The 20,727-nt window shown below is 49.1% G+C and overlaps 2 protein-coding genes across 5 annotated transcripts in view; one reads left to right on the top strand and one right to left on the bottom strand.

Moving 5' to 3' along the window:
* TMPRSS2 (transmembrane serine protease 2) overlaps positions 1–3,603 on the top strand; it is a 34,203-nt gene extending 30,600 nt beyond the window's left edge. For all 3 annotated transcript variants that reach the window (XM_054578598.1, XM_054578591.1, XM_054578580.1), the window contains 3 exons: positions 88–230; positions 694–846; positions 2,167–3,603. In XM_054578598.1, coding sequence (XP_054434573.1) covers positions 88–230; positions 694–846; positions 2,167–2,178 — 308 coding nt within the window. In that variant the 3' untranslated portion in view covers positions 2,179–3,603. The remainder of the gene's footprint in view (positions 1–87; positions 231–693; positions 847–2,166) is intronic.
* A 3,040-nt stretch (positions 3,604–6,643) lies between these two features.
* The window catches only part of MX1 (MX dynamin like GTPase 1), a 28,746-nt gene continuing 14,662 nt past the window's right edge, over positions 6,644–20,727 (bottom strand). For both annotated transcript variants that reach the window (XM_054578558.1, XM_054578567.1), the window contains exons 9-14: positions 20,576–20,698; positions 20,138–20,279; positions 16,669–16,827; positions 13,991–14,067; positions 12,731–12,964; positions 6,644–7,239 (exon numbers count right to left, since the gene is read on the bottom strand). In XM_054578558.1, coding sequence (XP_054434533.1) covers positions 7,009–7,239; positions 12,731–12,964; positions 13,991–14,067; positions 16,669–16,827; positions 20,138–20,279; positions 20,576–20,698 — 966 coding nt within the window. In that variant the 3' untranslated portion in view covers positions 6,644–7,008. The remainder of the gene's footprint in view (positions 7,240–12,730; positions 12,965–13,990; positions 14,068–16,668; positions 16,828–20,137; positions 20,280–20,575; positions 20,699–20,727) is intronic.

The raw sequence follows: 20,727 nt of genomic DNA, 5'->3' as shown, positions 1-20,727 counted from the left end.
AGTGCCTGTCCCCAGGCGGGGGTCCACTCTTCCTGTGCGGGTTGCTGGCTGCCCGGATTCCACCATGACACGGTCTGTCGGTCTCAGGGAAAACGTCGGACGAGCTGAACGCTGTGATGGTGCCCCTAATTGACCCCGTGCAATGCAACAGCAGATACGTCTACAACAACCTCATCACGCCAACCATGATCTGTGCCGGGTACCTGCAGGGGACCATGGATTCCTGCCAGGTGATTGCAGCTTTTTGCTGAACCTCCAGGTCTTGTCTACCCCACTGGGCAGATGAACCCTTCTCTCCCTCGACGAGAGACAGGGTTCCATGTCCCTGGGACACGGAGCCAACTCTGAGGCAGCTGGGGGACATCGTGGCAGCTAACGGTCACACTGTGGTGTAAAAGGTTTTGTACTACCAACCACACCCACATGCCACTGCTTCCTCCGAAAGGGTTTTATGCTAAGTGTCAGTGGGAGAGTTAGAAGTTTTTGATGATTTTTGAAATACCGACACCACCTGATTTAGTAACTCTTAGCGGAGATAGACTAAAATTCATCGCTGGCATCGACTCTTTGGGGGATGTATTATATACACTCTTACCTATCGGAGGAGATACGAAAGCCACACATACACCTGTGCCGGGTTGGTGGTGTCTGCGCGGTTGTCATTTGGACTTCTGTTCCTTGCTGCGTCCCCAGGGTGACAGTGGTGGTCCTCTGGTCACTTTGAAGAGCAGCGTCTGGTGGTTGATTGGGGACACGAGCTGGGGATCCGGCTGTGCCAAGGCAAACAGACCAGGAGTGTATGGGAACGTGACAGTATTTACAGACTGGATTCATCGGCAAATGAGGGTAACTGTCCCGTCCTCCTGCTGGAGATGTTGTGTCAAAGCCCAGGTGTCTGTGAGCTGTGTCCCGCTCATGGCGGGGCACTGACTGCTGCCCACCCGTGGGCGTGGCGCACACGGTGCCTTTCTTGACAATGGTTTGCATTGAGCACCGCCCCGCCCGCCCCTGCCCGTGCCCACCTGTCACTACTGGTGGGTGTCACTTGCGTGCTGCCCAGGGGTGCTTCAGGGAACCGATCTGGGGCTCCGCTTGGCAGGGCACACTATGCGTGGGCTTGTGCTCTGCTGACTGGCACGGTCCTCACTCAGGCGGCTGCGCCCAGACCTCCTCAGATGCAAATTTTGGTGAAGGGCAAAGAGTACAGGGACGCAAATTAGCTAGTCGAGTGGTAACTTTGCTGTCCTTTTGTGGACTATTGAGTGCGCCCTGGGCAGGTCCTGTAGTTTGGGGGCGGAGAGACCAGCAGGGGTTCTCCAGTGTGAACAGAGACGGTGGAGCTGGGAGGTCCCAGGGGCTCCTCGGGGATGCCCAGCCCAACCACCCTGCTCAGCAGAGGCCTCTTCCTGGCACTGCCTGCATCCTGGGCGAGAGCCACACGTTCTCAGCACCAGGAGCCCCAGGATTGGCAGCCTCCACTGGGTCTGCCCCTGCCAGGGCCGGGCTGCTGGTGAAAGACAAGCTTCTATTTTGTGTCCTCTCAAGTCTCCAGCCTGCGGAGGGAAGGACAGGCCCTGACCTGGCCCCCAAGTTTCAACCACGAGGCCTAATACCTTCTAGAGCCCCCAGCGGCTGGGAGGTCGCACCCGGCAAAGGGCTGCGTGCTGGAAAGAGGCAACCCAGCTGTCCTGCTGGGGGCTGCATGGTGGAGGGAAGCGGGTGGGGCTGGGGGCCTGGGAGCTGAGCCAGGCCAAGGGGTGGGCTCTCTGTCCAGTACATGAGAGAAAAAGCCGTATGGTGTGTCCAGGGCACAGCCGATGGCTTGGCACGGCCAGACCCTCCAGTGAATGGCTGGGTGGCAGGAGAGACTGTGGACGAAGAGCCAGAGTTGTTAAACCCCCGATGTCTATCAGTGGCTGAGTCAAGCTTGGTTTCCCAGGGAAGGCCCACATCCCAGCCGAACAAAGCGGTTTGCCTCCCCACGCACCCTATCCCCCTCCCCACTGTTGGCCTAGCTCCTTGACCTTCATGCTGTAGGAAAGTCACGTCCTTTTGCCTTGTCACGCTGGCTCATTTGGTGTATGAGTACCTCGTCAATATAGGGGGAAAAATAGTTTTCTATTTTCATTTATCTTAATAACATCATTTCTTCTTCCTCTTGTACAGGCAAACAGCTAATGGGTCTGGCCCAGTCCTTGACATCGTTCCATGATAAAATGAAGGGGCTGATGTTTAATTCCCTGTGCATATGTATCTTTAGAAATGATTCAGAGGTCCTTTCATTTTGATTAAATAGTGAACTCGTCTGACTTTGGCACTCTTCCCGGTTCTGCACAGGCCACGGTGGCTGCTCCTCGGGCCATGCCCGCTGACCTCGAATCTAAAAAGGGGTGCCAAGGCCGACACAGGGCAGAGGGGATGGAGTTCGCCACTGGCATCTTTGTCCTGAGCCCGCCCAGGGGATGTCTGTGGAGCTGGGGGCCTCTCAGCCACTGTGGGACGGCTTGAGACAAAGCCAGGTGGGACAGCCACCTCTTGCTCCAGGGCCCTGCTACGGAGGGCCACCCGGGCTAGCCCCAGGACCTGTGCCTCCGCCAGCATTTTTCACTGATCATTTTTTAAGTGCCTTCTTAGCAGCCCTGGATGGTGGCTGGAAATAAAGGGACCAGCCCTTAATGGGTGATGACTTGATTGTCACTGGAAAGGTCATCAGAAGCCTTTTCTTCTTCTTGGGGGCAGGGGTGGTGAGTGGACAGACAGAAAACGCGTGGAGCAAGGGCCGCCATCGCAGGCGGTTCACTGCGGAGGTGGGCACGGCAGTTGGATGCAGCTCTGCCCCGGGACACCAGCCTCACCCTCGCCCCCCTCCCTGGCCCGCCTCCCGGCCTCTTTGGAGAAGTGGACACACAGGAGGGCCAAGCGCTCTTCCGTGCTGACCCTCTTCCGCCTGCTAATCACCGGAACTTGCAGTCACCTGGGGAAATCAGGGATGTGTGATTCAAGGTACACTGTTTCCACGTGTTACTACCTCAGTGCTCATGGAATCTGGGCTGTGACGCCTCTACGTAGTTGCTACATTTGGTTCTTTGAAACTACTGTCCTTGCCAATTCGAGCTGCGTTCACAAGCGACTGGCTCCTATTTTCATGTTCTGGAAATGAGTTTGCTGAAGAACAGCAGCGTGCTTGTGACAAAAGAGAGAAAAGTGTACTTTGGACTCCGCGTGGCCCCTTCGGGCCCCCTAGGTTCCTCTGGGCAGGGGGGTTGGGCTTGACTTGCCAAAGGGGTGGGTCAGTGCTCTGCTCCGACGACTTCTGCCGAGGTTCCGGTCCTGCGCACTGGTTTCCAAGAGTGACGCGCTCCTCCTGCTAGGACTCGGAATGGAAGATTCTACAGCCCCATTCTCAGGACGCTGGGTTCCTCGGGCCTCGGGGGCAGCAGCGTCCCTGGAGGCCTTCCCACCACACAGCGCTGAGGTGCCTGCCCCCCAAGCCGGGTCTTAATGAGCGTTGTCATGGTGAGAATGTGTCCCTCCGCTAATGCGCCTTTTTATTTATGTGACCCCTGTTTGTCTTCTGTTTTGTATCTCTTTTTTTTTTAACTGTAAATTGAATTGTGAAATGTTGTACAAATAAATTATACTTTTTTTTTTTCCAAATATTCATCGAGCCTTGAGCCCTGTTCTACCTTAGCTGAGGGTGTGCGCTTAGATTTTCGCCATGTTCACCAAAGCGCTGCTGGTACTGAATTGCGGGTTATGACTGACTTTTAGGGAGGAGGCAAATTCACAAATAAGAGATCGGGAGTGGTGATGGAGTATGCATCTGAAAACGTCCACCTGGGCACTTGACAATCTTTTCCGTTCCATTTTTCACTTTGGATTTATCTTGTGAATGGTTTTCCCATAGGATGGGGCTGACTTCACTTGGAGAGCTAGCCAGAATGCTGAGACTAGGGAAATACTGATATTTTTATATTTAAAGCTTTATAAAAACAAATTAATTCACTTAACGTAAAATAACCCAAAATACTAATAGCAAAGTGCATGCACGAGCAATAATGAAAGTGTGTAATTTGTGCTGACCCTTTTGTTGCTTCTCACAGCTGGGCCAGGCGGCAGGGAGTTCTGGGCGTTGAAATATGTGCAGGCTGGGATTCACCTCCCGCTGAGCTGTTAACGGAAGCATCTGGCTTTACACGGGGATCTGGTCTGTTCCCCGCTCTTTCAGTTTTGCCATCCCGCAATCCCGCTCTGATTTCAGAGCCTTTTTCCGTTGAGACGAAGGCTTCGTCTGGAGCCTTGACTTTGGGAGGAACTGCAAGGCCCCTAACTGCAGCCCTCCGTCTCTTTGGCTGCCCAGGGAGGATGAAGCAGATTCCACAGCTCACTTTCCCGATGCTCCCGACGTTTTCAGAAGAGGCTGGAATTTGTGCTACTTCTAAAGTAACATTTAAGAAACCCAGGAAGGCGCCAGCCCTCTCCTGTTAAAAGGATTAGCTCCGTAAATAGTGGTGTGTGAGCCACCGCTTTGCATTGCAGGCTTGTCACTTCCTGAGAAGCCACCGCACCCCTCAGACGCTTCCCCCCCCCCCCCGAAGGAAAATAAGGTGGGATCTGACAAATGGGAAGCCAAGGCACTCCCCTTTGCTGTTTTTACTGCTACCTGGTGGAGGATTTGCTGTCGGATTGGAGTGCTTTTGTCCTTGCTTTTGCTTGGGAAGGACAGTGATAAAGGCAGGTGCCCCACAGCGTCTTAGAGGAAAACTGTAAATCCCTAAGTCATTTGAACAAGTGCCCAACATCTCCCTCTCCTCCTTTCCCCCCACAGCATCTATTAAGCCCCTGCAGCCCCCGAGACTGTGTTTGGAAAATGAAGGCTTTCGGTCAGTCCGGTTCTCTCCAGCCCCTCACTGTGCTCTGCCCCAAACTCAGCCCAATCCTGTGGGTCAGCTGAGCCCCAGACGTGCCCGGAAGGTTCCATGAGTGGGCATCATTGGCATTTGAATATATTCTGTACGGGTTGATGACCTTCCAGCCAGTGGGTGCTACAGGTTGGAAAGCAGAATCTGGGGAGGGCCCTCATGGGTGTGGGGCGGGGTGGAAGACCTCAGGGGCAGTCTAACTCCCTGCCCGAGTCCTGCTGCCTTTGGAAGGAGTCACCCAAAGTGGACTCCAGGGCTATTTCCCTTCCTGCGTCCTGAACACTTGGGAAGAGAGACAGTGATCTTCTCCCCTGTTGATGGCTGACAGTACTGGCCTGGGAGATCCCTGGCCACCTCTCTTTTTGGCCAAAAGGAAAGAAATTGTGAACATCTCCCAAGTCCCCAGCAGAAACAACGCCCCCCCCCCCCCAATCCCAGCCCCACCAGGTAAATTCCCCATCTGGAGCACACACTACTGTCTCTCTCCACGCTCTCTGCGACTACCAGGACATTTATAGCAGCAAAGAACACTTGGCAACACTGCCCTCTGTGTTCCTGGTCCACGAGAATTTTTGCTCAGTGTTGAGGATGCTTGGTACTGGACTAGTTACTCAGGCCAGCCATGAGGGAGTGCCAGCTCCCAGGCACCAAGGTGAGAAGCTGGCTAGCCTCCTAAAGGGACATGCCCAGTACTGGAGATGAATGCACTGCCTGCCTACCCTTGTTCTTACAAAAGTCCGTGCATATTGGTATAGCGTTCCCTTTTAATGAGTCAAGCTGACTCCTGTGAGCACTTGGTCCTGCATCAACCTGCAGTGTTTGCCACCTAGGAGAGGCACAAGGGTGCCGCCTCTGAGGTGCACTGTTCCCTGGCATTCCCTCTTGTAAGTAAATTCTGATATTGTCCCAAAGCATTGAACAGCATGGAGTGTCAGAAGTGATCTGGTGGGGGGCAGGGGCAGGGGGCAGGGGACGGTGTAACTAAGCTCACCTCTCCGGCCCACCGCTAAGCAGCTGCTCAGCTTGGCCAGAAGCCCTTCCTTTCTGGACACCTCGGCAGAAAGGGCGCCCTCCGCCCTTGCTGGCCGTGCAGAGCGGGTCTCCCCGGAAAGCCTTTGCTCATGGGTCCTCCTCTTTAGCACAGCGGGCACACACCTCATCTCTCTGCTTGTCCACTGGCCGCCACTCCTCCAGGCTCATGATGCTTCAGCTCACTTTCAAGGACATGGTACAGGTACTTTTGGACTCCCTGCTCCCCCAGCTACAGCCCCGTTGTTCAGTGTCCTCCCCCACAGCTGGCGTGGCTGGCACCTGTGAGTGTCCCCACCCCTACTAGACCAGGAGTCATGAGTGCCAAGCTCCTCTAGCGTAACCATGGTGAACATTCCACCGCCTCTTCTTCCTGGATGCCCCCCGCCCCCACGAGCACTGGCCAGCTGGCCACTCTCCAAACTTGGGCATTTGTCTTTAACTCCAAGTAGGTGCCCAGGGATTTACCAGTTGAACACTCGATCAGGGCACACGATAAACAATGAATACCACTTGCTCCGCGCTGTTTTACTTCATCCCTCATTTCCCTTCAAACAGTGGTAGGTAACCAGAGGACCATCCTTTACTCAACTTCCTTGTTCTGACCTGGCCCCGCCACAGGGGGCAGCATCGCATCGGCTCCCCAGGGTTCCTACCTGCTGTCATTTTCAGGCTTTCCCTCCTCAATAAAAACAGTGTTGGAGAAATGTCTGTTGGAAAGAGTTTATTACTAACAGATGAGGTAAGAGTCCTATGGCATTCATATACATGATACTAATGGTCCAAAAATATCACATGAGTGAAAAGTTGTGGAAAAAATCCAGGAAGTAGCTGTGCCATGGTGCTCACATGTGTTAGTCTGTGGGAAGATGACATCATCCATCCAGCCTAAACTACACCCTTCATGAGGATGGGCCCTTGAGTCTCAGGCGAGACACCAAATAGCTCATCACAGCCTCCCAGTAGGTCCTTTCCACTAAGCGACCAGCGTGGGCAACTAACAAGGGTACCTCTCAGGGAAAGGGGCCATGGAGACACAGGTGGGACAGAGCCCAATTTAACCAGGGAATTTGCATAACTGGCGCCGAGCCTTTGTCAGCCGTGAAAGCTGCTCCTTCAGGAACTTCCTCTTGTCGCTGGTGTCACTGCGCTCTTTGAGGAGAAAGTCGTACTTCTCCTTGTCCTGCAGCAGCTGGAGCATGGCCTTGTTCAGCTTCTGGCCATACGACCGGAGGATGAAGAACTGGATGATCAGGGGGATTTGGCTGGACAGGCGTTTCCTGGCCTCCTGGAAGGAGCAGTACCCAGAGGGGTTATGGGACATTGTAAGGGAAAGACTCCCTCTTCACCACATGAGCACCCGGAGGGACCTGGACCTGGCAGGTTTCAAACCTCTGTGCTCAGGGCAGCAAGGGACCCTCCCACCCCAGAGGGCAGAAGGCACCGGCCTGGACGCTGGGGCCGGCTAGACTCCCACAGGTTTGTTATAACGATTAAAGAGTTATTTCCGACAGAAGAAGGTAAAATGTGCTCCAAAAAGGTAAATGGTCAGAGTCCAAAAACTACACTTTCAAATTATTCACAACTCTGCCAAAAAAAGGTTTTATGACTTAAAAAAAAAAAATCAACGCTAAGATTATTTAGCAGAACAGAGGCTAGGCTATCAAAAGGCACAGAAAGAAGCCCTGTGAGTTCTATGCAGGTTAAAAGATGCCTTCAATCCTTCCTTCTCTCCCCCAGCCCCCAACCCCACCTGTCAGTGAAAACTTTCTCTTTCTTAAGACAAGTGTTCTCTCAGGAAGCTAATATACACTCGACTTAGCAAGCACTGTGACCTCTCTGTGCCTCACTTTCCTTCTCTATAAAATATTAGCACCTGGCCTCATGTGATAATTAAAAAAATTCAATGAGCTAAAAGATAAAAGTTTAGAAAGATGCCAAGGGTAGAATAAGCTCTCAGGGGAATTTAATCCAGAGGGTCAGCAAAAAGGACAGGGCACATATGCTACATGTTCCAGAAGGGAAGTGAGCCAGGAGGATGGCCTGTTCCCAAACCGAAATGGAGGAAAGAAGAGAAGAGACAGGCTGGTAGGAGGCATCCAGCAGGAATATTGGGGGCCACAGGCATTGAAGTCTGATGTTGGAGAATGGATGCAAGCCAAAAGGGATGGCTAATATCTGGATGACAAAATCAGGCATCTGAAATATCTTTCAAGACTTCCGGTATCAACATGGCTGCCAGAGTCATTTCTTCATTCCCCTGGAGATTGTCCCAAACATCAAAGTTTGGGTGAAAGCAGGAGATAGATACCATACAGCCCCTGACCCACATGCAGTAAGAGCAGTGGCCATCAGGCAGAGCCACCTGGGAGGAGGGGATGGAGGAAGGGTGGAAAAGGGAGCAGCATGTGTTAGACAGGGAGCAGGAACTCCTTTCCTAAAGGGGACCTAATTGGTGAGCAAGGCTGGAGGCAGAAGTTCCCCCTGACTGGTGCCAAGCTGCTGCCACACAGAGACTCTCACGAATGGGCTGTGTTTGCACGAAACTGTCTTTGGTAGATGGGAAGAAATTTTTGATTGGTGAAAACCAGCTCCTCTGGACCTCTCCCCAGTGGTCACAAGGACACGGTGCACATCACTGTCCCAGGGGAGTCCAAGTCATTTAACGATGCATGTGCTGGCGACAATGATGGCTCCAAACGTGCCCGCCAGGGATTCCGTGAATGTGTTAACTCTCACTGCCAAGGGGAGGTGAGGCTGCAGGTGGAAGGAAGCTTGCTAATCAGCTGACATCAAGACAGGAAGATGATCCTGGATTATCTGGTGGGCCCAATGCAAAGGAGGGAGGCAGACAGGAGAGTCAGAGGGACATGTGACTACACAGCAGGAGAGATGTCTACGTTCTGGCTGTGAGGGTGGAGGAGGCGCCCTGAGCCAAGGAGTGAGGGCGCCTCCAGAAGCTGGACCAGGCAAAGAAACAGCTTCACCCCGAGGGCCTCGCGAGGGAAGACAGGCCCGCTAACATCTTGGTCTGAGCCAGTGAGAATCACGCTTAATGGGGAAGGGTGGCTGGCATTCCCATTAAAATTGGAGGCAAGACAGGGATGCCTATTGGTTTCACCATTGTTTGAAGTTGCACCAAAGGGACCTGACAAGGCAAGAAAAGGAAATCGGAGGTTCCAGAGCAGAACGAGGAGGGAACAGAAAGCTCCTACCAACTGCAGGAGGATGAGTGTTCACGGGGAAGACTCTAAGCTACTACAGACAATGGGAGGGGTGTAACGATAGAAAATACATCCCCCAACAGCAAAGAGAATATGAGTAGAAGGAAAGGCTCATTCACAGGAAGGACAAAGCCGAGAACACACGTTGGAAGAAACTGCAGAGAGGCGCGCAATCTGCATATAGAGAACATGAAACCCTTCTGAGCCCTTAGAAATGGAAAGACCCATGAAAGTCTTGGACAGGAAGATTTACTGTCGTGAAGGCATCTGCTCTCGCTCTGCAGGCCTATAAAGTGAGTGTAATCCGAGCGAGAATACGAACACTTCTTTTTCCAGAAGGAAATGGACAAGCTCATTCTAAAATTTATATTAAAGCGGAAACAAACAAGAACAGGCAGGAGTATGTGCAGAGAGGGGGGAGCGCAGGCAGTTGCACGCCCACGCTCACAGTGGCGCTGTGCAGGGGAGCCCGAGGCTGGGCCAGCGCAATGGGCGTGGGCAGAGGAATGAGTAAATGAACTGCGGTCCGTCCATACCATGGACTATTACTCTACATTAGAAAGGAAGGAAATTCAGACACACGCTGCAATGGGGATGAAGCTTGAGAGTATTATGTGAGTGAAATAAACCAGACTCTAAAGGACAAATGTCATATGAGGCTACTTATATGCGGTCCCTAAATAGGAAAATTCGTGGACTCACAAAATACAATGGTGGGGGAGAGGAAGGGGGAACAAAGTTTCAGTTCAGAAAGATGAGAAAGTTCTGGAGACAGATGGGCGTGATGGCTGGCTGCACAACAGTGCAAAGGCGCTTAATACCATTGAACCATATGCGGCAAAACGGTTAAAATGGTGCATTTTATGTGAGGTATATTTTACCACAATATCAGAAAAAGAAATGTGGGGCAATAGGGGATCACTTTCTGGACTAGATAATTAAACGTTATATGAAGACCTACTAATGTATCATGTTGATCCTGACATGTGAACAGCGGACCGACAGAACAGAATTCAAGGTCTAGAAAAAGACCAACATACCCAGGGAGAGCGTGTGAAACGGGTGCATTACCCACCGAGGGGGACAAGAAGTGTTCTTCCGTGACAGGACTGAGACAACTATCAACCACCTGGAGCAAATCTCTTTCTTGACCTCAAACAATTCCAAAGGAATCAAAGGTCTAAATATGAGAGGTGAAATAAGTTCCTTGAAGAAAATACTTTCTTTGTGAAACTCAGAGAGACAAAGTCCTTTCAAAGTATGACAGAAAACACAGAAGCCCAAAAAGAAATGGCTCTTAAATCCAACCCACAAATCTGGAAAACTTCAGCATGGTCTAAAACCACCATAAACACTACCAGAGGGCAAATGACAAACTTCAGAGTTGTCTGCCTCACAAAGCTCCAGGGGCTAACACCACACGGTACAGAGAGCCCTGACCAGCCCTGACCGGGTGCGGTTCTGTGGGCTGGAGCGTCCTCCCGCAAAGAGAAAGGTCGCCGGTTTGATTCTCTATCAGGGCACCTGCCTGGGTGCGGGTTTGGTCCTGGTCAGGGCGCGCACAAGACGCAGCCCATTGATGTTTCTCTCTCACATTGATGTTTCTCTCTCTCCTTTTCTCCCTCCCTTCTCCTCTCTCTAAAAATAAAATTTTTAAACAGGAATTCTCTTAAAAAAAAATAAAGCCCTGACTGGATGGACAGTTCACTGAACAGGAAACAGAAATAAGTCCTATGTTACGAAAAGATGTATCTCATCCTAACAAGAGAAATGCAAATTAAAATTGCAAGATGCCATTTTTCACCTATCATACCATCCAAAACACCCAACAACTTCAGTAAAGACTAAGTGGGCAAGTGTGGGAAGAGAAAGGCCTTCTACATTTAATACTTATCAATGGAAAGCAAGTGCGATCCTCACCCCAGATGTGACGGTCACTTACATGGCGCAGCTTGGCCAGGCCATAGTGCTCAGATACTCAGTCAAACACCAATCGAGGTGTTCTGTAGAGGTGCTTAACATCTACAATCAGATGACTTGAATAAAGGAGATTATCCCTGATAATGCGGGTGGGCCTCATCCAATCCGTTGAAGGCCTTACAAGCAAAACAGAAAGAAATCCTGCCGGTAGACAGCCGCTTCAACTCCTGCCCAAGACCTTCCAGCCTGCCTTTCCTGATTGGTCCAGCCAGTCCCCACAATCCATTAGCCAGTTCCTTGAAATGCACTTCTTTATCTACATGTATATCCTCCTATTGGTTCTGTTTCCATAGTACAACCCTGACTGACACACCTTTATCCTCCAGGTACATGATGTATGAACAAGGCACCTCACTACAACATCCCTGTGTCAGCAAAAGGCTGGAAACAAAACTATGTCTGTTAATAGGGAAATGGCTCAACAGGCTACATCCGTACAAGGGGAGACTCAGCCGCCATGAAAAAGAATAAGGCGTCTCCAGGTGAACCGAAGCGGACCAGTTGCCAAGGGACAGGACAAGAAGCGAGATGCGGATCAGTACACTCTGCTAGCCTGGGTGTAAAAACAGTCTGCCTATGTCCATAAATCACACCCAGATGTAAGCTGTCCCACAGAGGATACAGAGAAACTGGAAGGCTGCTTCTGCAGCCTCTGGGGGAGGGCGGGGCACAGAGGGTGGGAGACCCACTTTCCACCGTCCCTCATTCTCTTTGTCGCGTTGTGTGCATGCAGTGCCTCCTCTAACAGGTTCTGAGGCAGGGGGGCAGACAGGAGCTACGCTTGACTGCAGGAGAAGCCAAGGCACACAGCGTCCTCCTGTCCTGTCCTTCCCTGGCTACCCTCACAGGCGCGCCCCCTCCTAGTGTTTGCAGGGAACGCCGCTCGACCCTTGGGCTCCAGCCTTGCCCCTCGGAGGCTCAGAGCGCGGTCTCAGCATCCCCTGGGGGCCCCTTACAAATGCAGAATCTTGGCCCACCCCTGCATTTCCGCAAGGTCCCAGGAGGCCAAGCGTGAGAAACCTTGCCTTGAACACACGACTAGTCAATTGATGGAGACACCTGCTAAAGCAAGAGATGCCTATTGGCTCTACCTGACCTGATTTTTACATATCACAGTGGTTCTCACTAAGGTGCACTCAACTGAGTTGTGCAGCCTTCCCGGGATGAATCAAACGAGCCGTCATATGATTTGAAATACAGAGTAGCAATCAAAGCACGCGTCTCCATGAGCAGCTTCCACAGGGTGAGCCGCCATTGTATCGCACTGCTGCGCTGAGGGACTTAGGCACACTCATCCCACTGAATAGTCACTAGAAACCTACGAGGAGATACCATTTTACAGAGAAGTAAGCTGAGTCTCAGAGAGGTTAAGGAATTCAGCTGGGAGCCGACGGCCAGTCAACACCAGATGTGAGTGGCTGGCTCTAAGCCATGACCTGTCCTTGTCATCTAAGGTTGAGTTGTTTCTATGGAGGCTGACAAAGCGCTGAGAGATGGAGCTGGCCGGCGGGCACCGTACAGACAGTGAGACCGGAAATGAGATGAAAACCACCTTTGAGGCATGCACCGACTCACCTTGTGGTAGGCCATCAGGTATTGGAGGATTTCATCTAGGAAGCTAGTTGGAGAGTCGTTTTGAGGATTCATAGTGCCTGAATTCTTTTTTTTTAATTCCTTCTCTCTGACCGCATTTAACCAAGTCTGATACTCATGGTCTTGGCAGTAGACAATCTGCTCCATTTGGAAGTGAAGTCGGATGGACTTCTCAGCTTCTTTTTCTTGTTCTACCTTAATGTCTTCAATTTTGGACTAATGCACAAGAGACACAAGATAAAATTTCCCTCAGGAAATGAATCACTGGGTCATAGGAAAACAGATCATACATAAAGGGCACAGAGAGTAGGTTCTCCGACTTGAATTACAACAGCATGCTACTTTGGAGCAGCCTTCTGCGCCCCACCCTAGCTTATCCCAGACAGGGTTTCCACCGCCCTCAGAGGATCAGAATCTCCTGAAGAGGTTGCGCCACACGTACGACCAGACCCCTGGTCCCCAGAGTCTGGGAACCCAGAGAGCTCTGTTTTAGGGCTTGAGGCGACAGCTGCTTTCTGTCCCCTTTTATGGGCTTTTCCATCTGATAAGCAGTGTGCCTCCCTCAGAAAGCTCACTGGGGTAAGATGAGGGATGAATTTAAGTTAGTCTAATTCTGTCTTTTTTTGCTCCTGGCATTTAGAGAAACTTTCTACCCAGAAGCTGAGAACACCTGGACCACCACCCACCCCCACCCCCGCAGACCTCAGTGAGCACCATGGAGTGAGATGCATCTTCACCATTGTCTTTTTCGTTTCTCACAACCTTCTAAGGGAGCTAGTCTTACTGGCAATTTGCACACTTTTTAGGCCGAGTATTTGAGGGAAAAATAATAACGCACGTAATAACATGGGTATATTGATTACATACTGTGGGTGCAATAATGCATGTAATAATCCTGTGTATAATGTGCACAAAAACACGAGTGTACATTAGACACAGCAAAAGATGGTTTTGACGGGGTGGCTTTTGTAGGCCTGCGTCCTGAGAGTGGAGTCCTCACGATGGGATTAGAGCTTTTACAAAAAGAGACACCAGAGGCCTGTCTCTGTCTCAGTCTCTCTCTCCCTGAGTCTTTTATTGCTTTTAACCAGACTTCACTGGTAGTGTGATTAGGAAGATTCAGTCCTAAGTTTCATTATTTGATTCTCCAAATATACAATAAAATTGCAATGGTCTTAATCCAAGAAATCTATTTTCTAGTGTCAGCATTAATTTTTTTTAATAACAAATCGTCAGGTTTACCTTGCAGATTTTGAAGAGGTTGAAAAATTCCTCATAATGTCTCTTGGATACATTTGTGAAGGCATGCACGACCATTTCTGATGAAAGAAAGACAAGAAAAAGTCCACAGAATCATGCATCACCTTTATAGATTGCAAAAAATAAGAGGATGAAATGGCAGGGAAAAAGTGGCCCCCCATCCATCGCTCCCTACCCCCGTACTTCGTTCCTCTCCTGTTTTCGCTATGGGAGGAAGGCGTATGTTTTTGTTCAAGAACGCCCTGGGAGAATTTTAAAACCCAAATGTCCCTGGGCATACTTATTTGACATTTAAAGTTTTCGTCCTAAGTATAAATAGTTGCAAAGAATATAAGTTCTAGTAAGTTATAAATCTATCAATATTTTGTAGTGAAACCATACATCACTCTTTTAAATTTATCAGTGGGATCTAAACATCCACATTACGTATTTGAAAAGAAATACATGAACAGAAATACATTAACAGGCTCTTAAATCAGAAAATTCACATTATTTGTATTTTTGAAATCTCTGTTTCCATTTGACTTTCTCACAGAATTTTATCCTAATATGATATACAATATCTTTATGCTTAAAGATCTTTTATTGTTCTTTCTCCCTCTCTTTCTAAAAATAAATAAAATCTTTTAAAAAAGAAGAACATCTTTTATTGACTCCATAGCTTATCTTTCTAAAACGGACGTTTAAATACACCCACATACACACATGTTTTTAAGTTACTTCTATGACTATAAGACTCTTAGCGCTGCATATTATCTTCAGGAGTGGATAGAGAGGCCAACATAACACAATGCCAGATGTCGGTATCTAATTATTCAGCCAAAAAGTAAACTTTTATTAGAAATACATCTCTTAACGAGCCGTCATAAGGCCCCAACTGGTGTGGCCCAGTTGGTTGGGGCGTTGTCCCCCAAATCAAAAGGTCACCAGCTCAATTACCAGTCAGGGCACATGCCTGGGTTGTGGGCTCAGTCCCCTATCGGGGCGCATACAAGAGGCAACCAATTAATGTTTCTCTCACATAGATGTTTCTCTCCCCTTTCTCCCTCCTTTTTCTGCTCTCTAAAAATAAATAAACATTTAAAAAAATGAGCTGCCCTGAGGCCGCTGCCTAGGGATGCATGGCAGATTATTACTTATTGCTCACAGGAGGCGGTTGGAGGCTGCATATCACGATCTCAGACGAGGAGATGAGCGGACGAAGAGATTTGGTCACACCCCAGAAACCAAGGAGCAAAGCACGTGAAAAAGAGGGTGGTCGCTACCATAAAATGTTGCACTTGTCCTCACGGGCTTCTGACAGTTCCCTATCTACACATGACAAAGGTAATACCATCCAAAGAAGGCTCCAAACACTCCGAGATTTCACGTGGGCAGATGTTCTGAGACCAGGCAGTGGCCACAGCAAGGGGGCAGCACGGAAGTGTTGTGTCACAAGAAATATATATCTGGTCTTCATCCCTGGCTCCTGACCCAGAGCTCTGAGATCCTTTAGAGTCTCCTGGGGCGTAAGAGCATCTCCTGTTCTAATGGGGGGACTCTAGGGGACCCTGCATCGCGTCAGGGTGGAGGATGGCGGCCAGGAACAACAAGCCTTGATTAGGAGCCTGGAATTTCAGCCCAGCCTTCCTCTGCTCCCCAGCCTCTGGGGAGTGGGACAGGGAGGAGGGATGACAACCACGTTAATAATTGATTATGCCTATGAGATCACTGATTACACCTCCACCACAACTCCTCAGTGACAGGGTTCGAAGAGCTTCCAGGTTAGTGACACAAATATGTGCCAAGAGGGCAGTGGCCTCCAACTCCATGGGACCTGTACTTGGGATACCCCCAGACCTTGCCCTATGTATCCTCTTTCATTTGCTTTCTTTATCATCAATCCTTTAAGATAAATCAGTAAAGGTAAGTAAAGTATGGTCCTGAGTCCTGCAAGCTGTTCCAGCAAATTATCGCCCCTGGGGAGAGTACAGGAACTCTGACTTCCAGGTGACAGGTGACTGCCACCAGAAGCGAGGCAGTGCTGTGGCACCGAGCCCTTAAGCTGTGGATGCTGTGCCAGCTCCGGGTAGTCAGTGTCCAACCTGAGCTGAACTGTTGAATACCTCGGTGATGTACAGAGGATCAGAGAACTGCTTGCATTTGCAAAAAAAATAAGAGAAACGGAGCCACTTTAAGATGGAGCAACTGCCTTGCATGTCTTATGCCAAACTTTGGAATGTTAAAACAGACAAAATAACCTTTGGACTGGGCTTAGGGCAACACTGTGCCGTAAAGAACTGTTTGCAAGGATAACAAGGTAGCAGATAGGATGCCCCCGGACTGGAAATTAAAAACACATTGTTTAGAATGAACATCACTATGTTACGTAATCCGCACCGATAGCAGTGCCTCCCTTCCGCAGATGTCGCTGCTCCCCCTCCCTTTCTCCTCACTACCCCTCACCGTGAGCGTCCTCATCAGAACACTCCGTGGGCTTCTGCTTGAGTCAATGTGTCCAGAATAACTCTTTTTATATTTGGAACTCAAAGAAATAATGTTGCCTCTCACTTTGGCCGTTTACTTCGGGGTTACCTGGTATTGGTTGCTGGTATTGGGGAACACCCCCGCGGAGAGCTCGGAAGCCTGATGCTGTCCTAGAAGCAAAAGCGGGGACTCACCAGTGACAGTGGTCAGCACGTGCACAGCTGGCTCTTCCAGTGTTTGGATTTGCTGTCTCACAAGGGTCTCAAATGTCTTGTAATTCACAAATCCTGGCAGCTCTCTGCCACGATACTGATTTTCAAATTGCTGCATCTTCCTCAGGACATTTTGATAACCTACCACCAGACAGAAGAGCTCTGAATTATTTTACAAAAATGACATGGCAGTTTTTCCTAAAAACAACACCATCCTTGACTTTCTGAAAGCACAGAGGAGCAAGGGAAACAGTCAAAGCTGTTTTGCAAATCAGAAACTATCAGGGGTTGCAATAAAGGAACAGGTCTCAACATACTTTTCCTTGGTCATGTGGAGGGGGCAAGCCCAGAGGCAGGGTGTAACGCCAGGGAGCAGGGGGTGCAGACAGATTCTGAAAAAGTTACTGGAGTATAAAATGTCGTAAATCCAATTTGATTTTTACCAAAGCAATTGTATCCTAATAGAATCTTAGGACCTGCCGGTCCTTTAAAAAGTAAGATTGGTCCCAGTGTGGCTCAGTTGGTTGGGTATTGTCCTGTGAACCCAGAGGACATCGGTTCAATTCCTGGTTCAGGGCACAGCCTGGGTTGTGGATTTGGTCCCCAGCTGGGGCGTGTGTGGAAGGCAACCAAGCGATGTTTCTCTCTCGCCCCAACGTTGCTCTCCCGCTCTTTCTCCCTCCCTTCCCCGCTTTCTAAAAGAATTTTTAAAAAATGGTTTTAAAGTAGGATTGACCATAAACACCATCTGGAAAAAGTTACATGGCACTTGTTTGCCATTCGTGTACTGTCACACAAGTAAGAAGTATGTATAGATCAAATGGGGCAACAGAGAACTCGAGCACATGATATCATGTGATACGGTATCACTGTTTACTAGACTAAAACCTCTTAATGTTTTCTTTATACTTTTGGAGTTCTTTTTACTCTCACTATATGAGATTGTGGAGAATCCTCCCTGCCCCCACAGGGGAGAAAATCCAGCAGGGCTCTGGGTCCTCTTTTGGAAGAACTAACCAGGGATGGTAGCTGAGGTATCTTTTCTTGGTCAGGAGATATTTCCTCCTCAAAAAATTTTAAAGTTGGCTACAATCTGTGTGTTTTCAAAGTCACCCTCGGAGAGCGCACAATTCAGTGGTTTTTGGTACATTCACAGTTGGGCAACCATCGCCTCTCTCCAATCCTCAAAAACTTCCATCGCCCCTAGAACCCTGTTCTCACCAGCAGGTACTCCCCATCCCCCCTCCTCAGCCCCTGGAAACCACAATCTCCTTCTGCCTCTATGGGTTTGTCTATTCTGGACATTTCATATGAATGGAATCCTGCAACATGTGGCTTTTTTGGGTCTCACTTCTTTCAGTGAGCATGGGTGTTCAGGCTTAATGTTGTGGCCTATGTTAGTACTTCATGCTTTTCTATGGCTCTGTAATATTCCATTGCATAGAGTTATACTCTGAATTTTGTTTCCCCAAAATTAACATGTTGAAGTCCTAACAGGGAGAAGACACCAGCCTACACAGAGAGGAGAGAGGCCTCAGGAGGAACTAACACTGACCACACCTTGATCTTGAACTTTTAAACTCCAGCATTGTAAAACAACAAATTTCTGTTGTTGAATAAGACAACAGGTCTACACTACTTTGTTATAGCACCCTGGCAGACTAGTACATATGAATATACCATACTTCCTTTATCCAGTCATCAATTGATGGACATTTGAGCTGTGGCTGCTTTTTTGGCTCTTAAGAATAATTCTGCTTAGATGATGCATAGACAAATTTTACACTAAGATGTTTTCATTCTCTTGCATATACAGCCACTAGTGAAACTGCAGGATCACATGCTTTATGGGGAACTGCCACAATGTTTCTCAAAGTAGCTGTAGCACAGACATTTTCCCCAGCAGTGCAGGAGTGTTCTAATCTCTCCACATTGTTGCCAACACTTCTCATCTGTCTCTTTGATGACAGCCATCCCGGTACATGGGAGGTACATGGGAGACGGGATCTTATTGGGGGTTGGGTTTCCATCTCTCTGATGGCTAATGATGCGGAGCTTCTTTCCATGTGCTTATTGGCCACCTAAATATCTTATTTTTGGAGAAATGCCTGTTCCAATCTTTTGTCCATCTTTAAATCAGATTGTCTTCTTGTTCTTTATATATTCTGGATACTTGAACCTTATCTGATCTATGATTTGCAAATATCTCCTTCCATTCTCTGTTACCTAAAAACACATTTTCAATTTTGATGGAGCCCAATTTATCTACTTTTCCCTTCGTTGGCTCATGCTTCCGGCGTCCTATCTAACAAACCATTGTCTCACCCAAGATCATGAAGATTTAGCCCTATGTTCTGAGTTTTACAGTTTTAGCTCTTACATTTTGGGCGTTGACCCATTTTGCGTTAATTTTTGTACAGGGGGTGACTTAGGGGTTCGCATTCTCTTGCTTGTGAGTATCCTGCAATATGTAACTGATAATTGGCTGGGAGGAATTTAGCATTGAAAAAAAAAAAAAGAGCTCCTTCCTCCCCGGCTGCACGCCATGAGCACTGGCGCTGTAACACGCTCGCTGAGCAACCCACGAGGGGCCGTGGGGATCAAGCTCTGTGCTCTTCCTCGGAAGGGGTGGCAAAGGTCTCTTGCTGACGTGAGAACACACACGCCAGGGGTTCCAGGCTCTGCACTGTTGACGGGAGGCCAGGCAGTGACCACGCCAGAAGCGAGCTCCCCTGTCTTCCCCCACTGGGGACAGTTACCCACGCCGTCTTACCCTCTGCCCCTCTGCCAAGGAACGAATGGACTCAAAAGGTGTGGCCTAGAATTACATAAAAAATTGCGTATAGATTTTCCCACATACGTCGCGGAGAGACAAGAACCGTCTTTTTGAACCTCGGCCCAGCTGAAATAAATTGGGGAGCCCCATTGCTCTGCTTGAATGAAAGCACAATTACTAGGCATTCCCCTCCACTGCTACAGCTTTATCATTGGCTGACATAGGGTTTTCTTTAGGCTCCTTGAAATGTTAAAAAAAAGATTCAGGCCACATTTCCTACCTTTTTCCAACTCTTGAGGATTTAATGATGCAAAAGTAGCCACTAGCACACTGCTTTTCTTTTTTTTTAATTGTTATTATTGCTGTGACTATAAAGTCCACTAAGATACGTATCCCACTTCAAGAACGTGGCATTAACCAAGATCGATCTGGGTTATTTCACCACTTGTAATAGAAAGAAAGGGACACACATACCATGTAGAGCCACTGATTCTTCTAGAAGCCTTTTTCAAGGTCATTTGAAATAGATGCTCATCGGCCCTAGTTTCACAATGTGAAACAGAGCGAACACAGCCTTCGCATCACTAACTCCTCATGCCCACTGTCCTTACCAACTACACCCCCTGCCCCCCTGCCCCCCGACACGCCAGGCTAGCAGTGGCGCCTTGCCCTCACCCTTGTTGAAATCTGACTGAACCTGTTGGCTCCACTTGCAGAACTCATTCCGGATTTTGTTGAACAGCCGGATGTCGTTCTCCCCGACAAATTCTTCCCCTCCTATTACAGTGCAGATATCCTCATTAAACATGTTGATTTTCTGTGAAGAGGAAACGTAAGTGGAGATACTGCACATACAAGCATTGCGGGGGTTTGGAGGTTGTATGCACACTGTGGGTGGGTGAGTCACTCTTCGCGGCCTACGGGCCACTGTGCAGTAATGGGAAAGGGGAGGCGTGGCCATCAGATCACCCCACTCTCCACTCTCCCCTGCCCCTCAACCCCGGCCTCTTTCTGGTGCTCAGTGGGCAGAAAAAGACAGAAGTGCATAAAGCACTGGCCCCTTGCATGCATTCTACATGTGGTTTTCAACATGATGCAACAAGCAGCACTCACATCGATCAGAAAGAGCATTTTTCCACTTTCATCTTCTGGTATGTCCACTCCATACTTCTGTAACTGCTCTGCTACCTCCTGCTGCTTCTCCTTTATTTGACTTTCTAACCGGGGCAGAGATTTCTGAAGAACATAGAGAGAAAGTATTAGAA

The sequence above is a fragment of the Pteronotus mesoamericanus genome, unplaced genomic scaffold (assembly GCF_021234165.1).
Source record: "Pteronotus mesoamericanus isolate MK-2021 breed Mesoamerican mustached bat unplaced genomic scaffold, CSHL_Meso_final contig_116, whole genome shotgun sequence".
NCBI lineage: Eukaryota > Metazoa > Chordata > Mammalia > Chiroptera > Mormoopidae > Pteronotus > Pteronotus mesoamericanus.
This window is presented reverse-complemented; position numbering and strand designations above follow the sequence as displayed.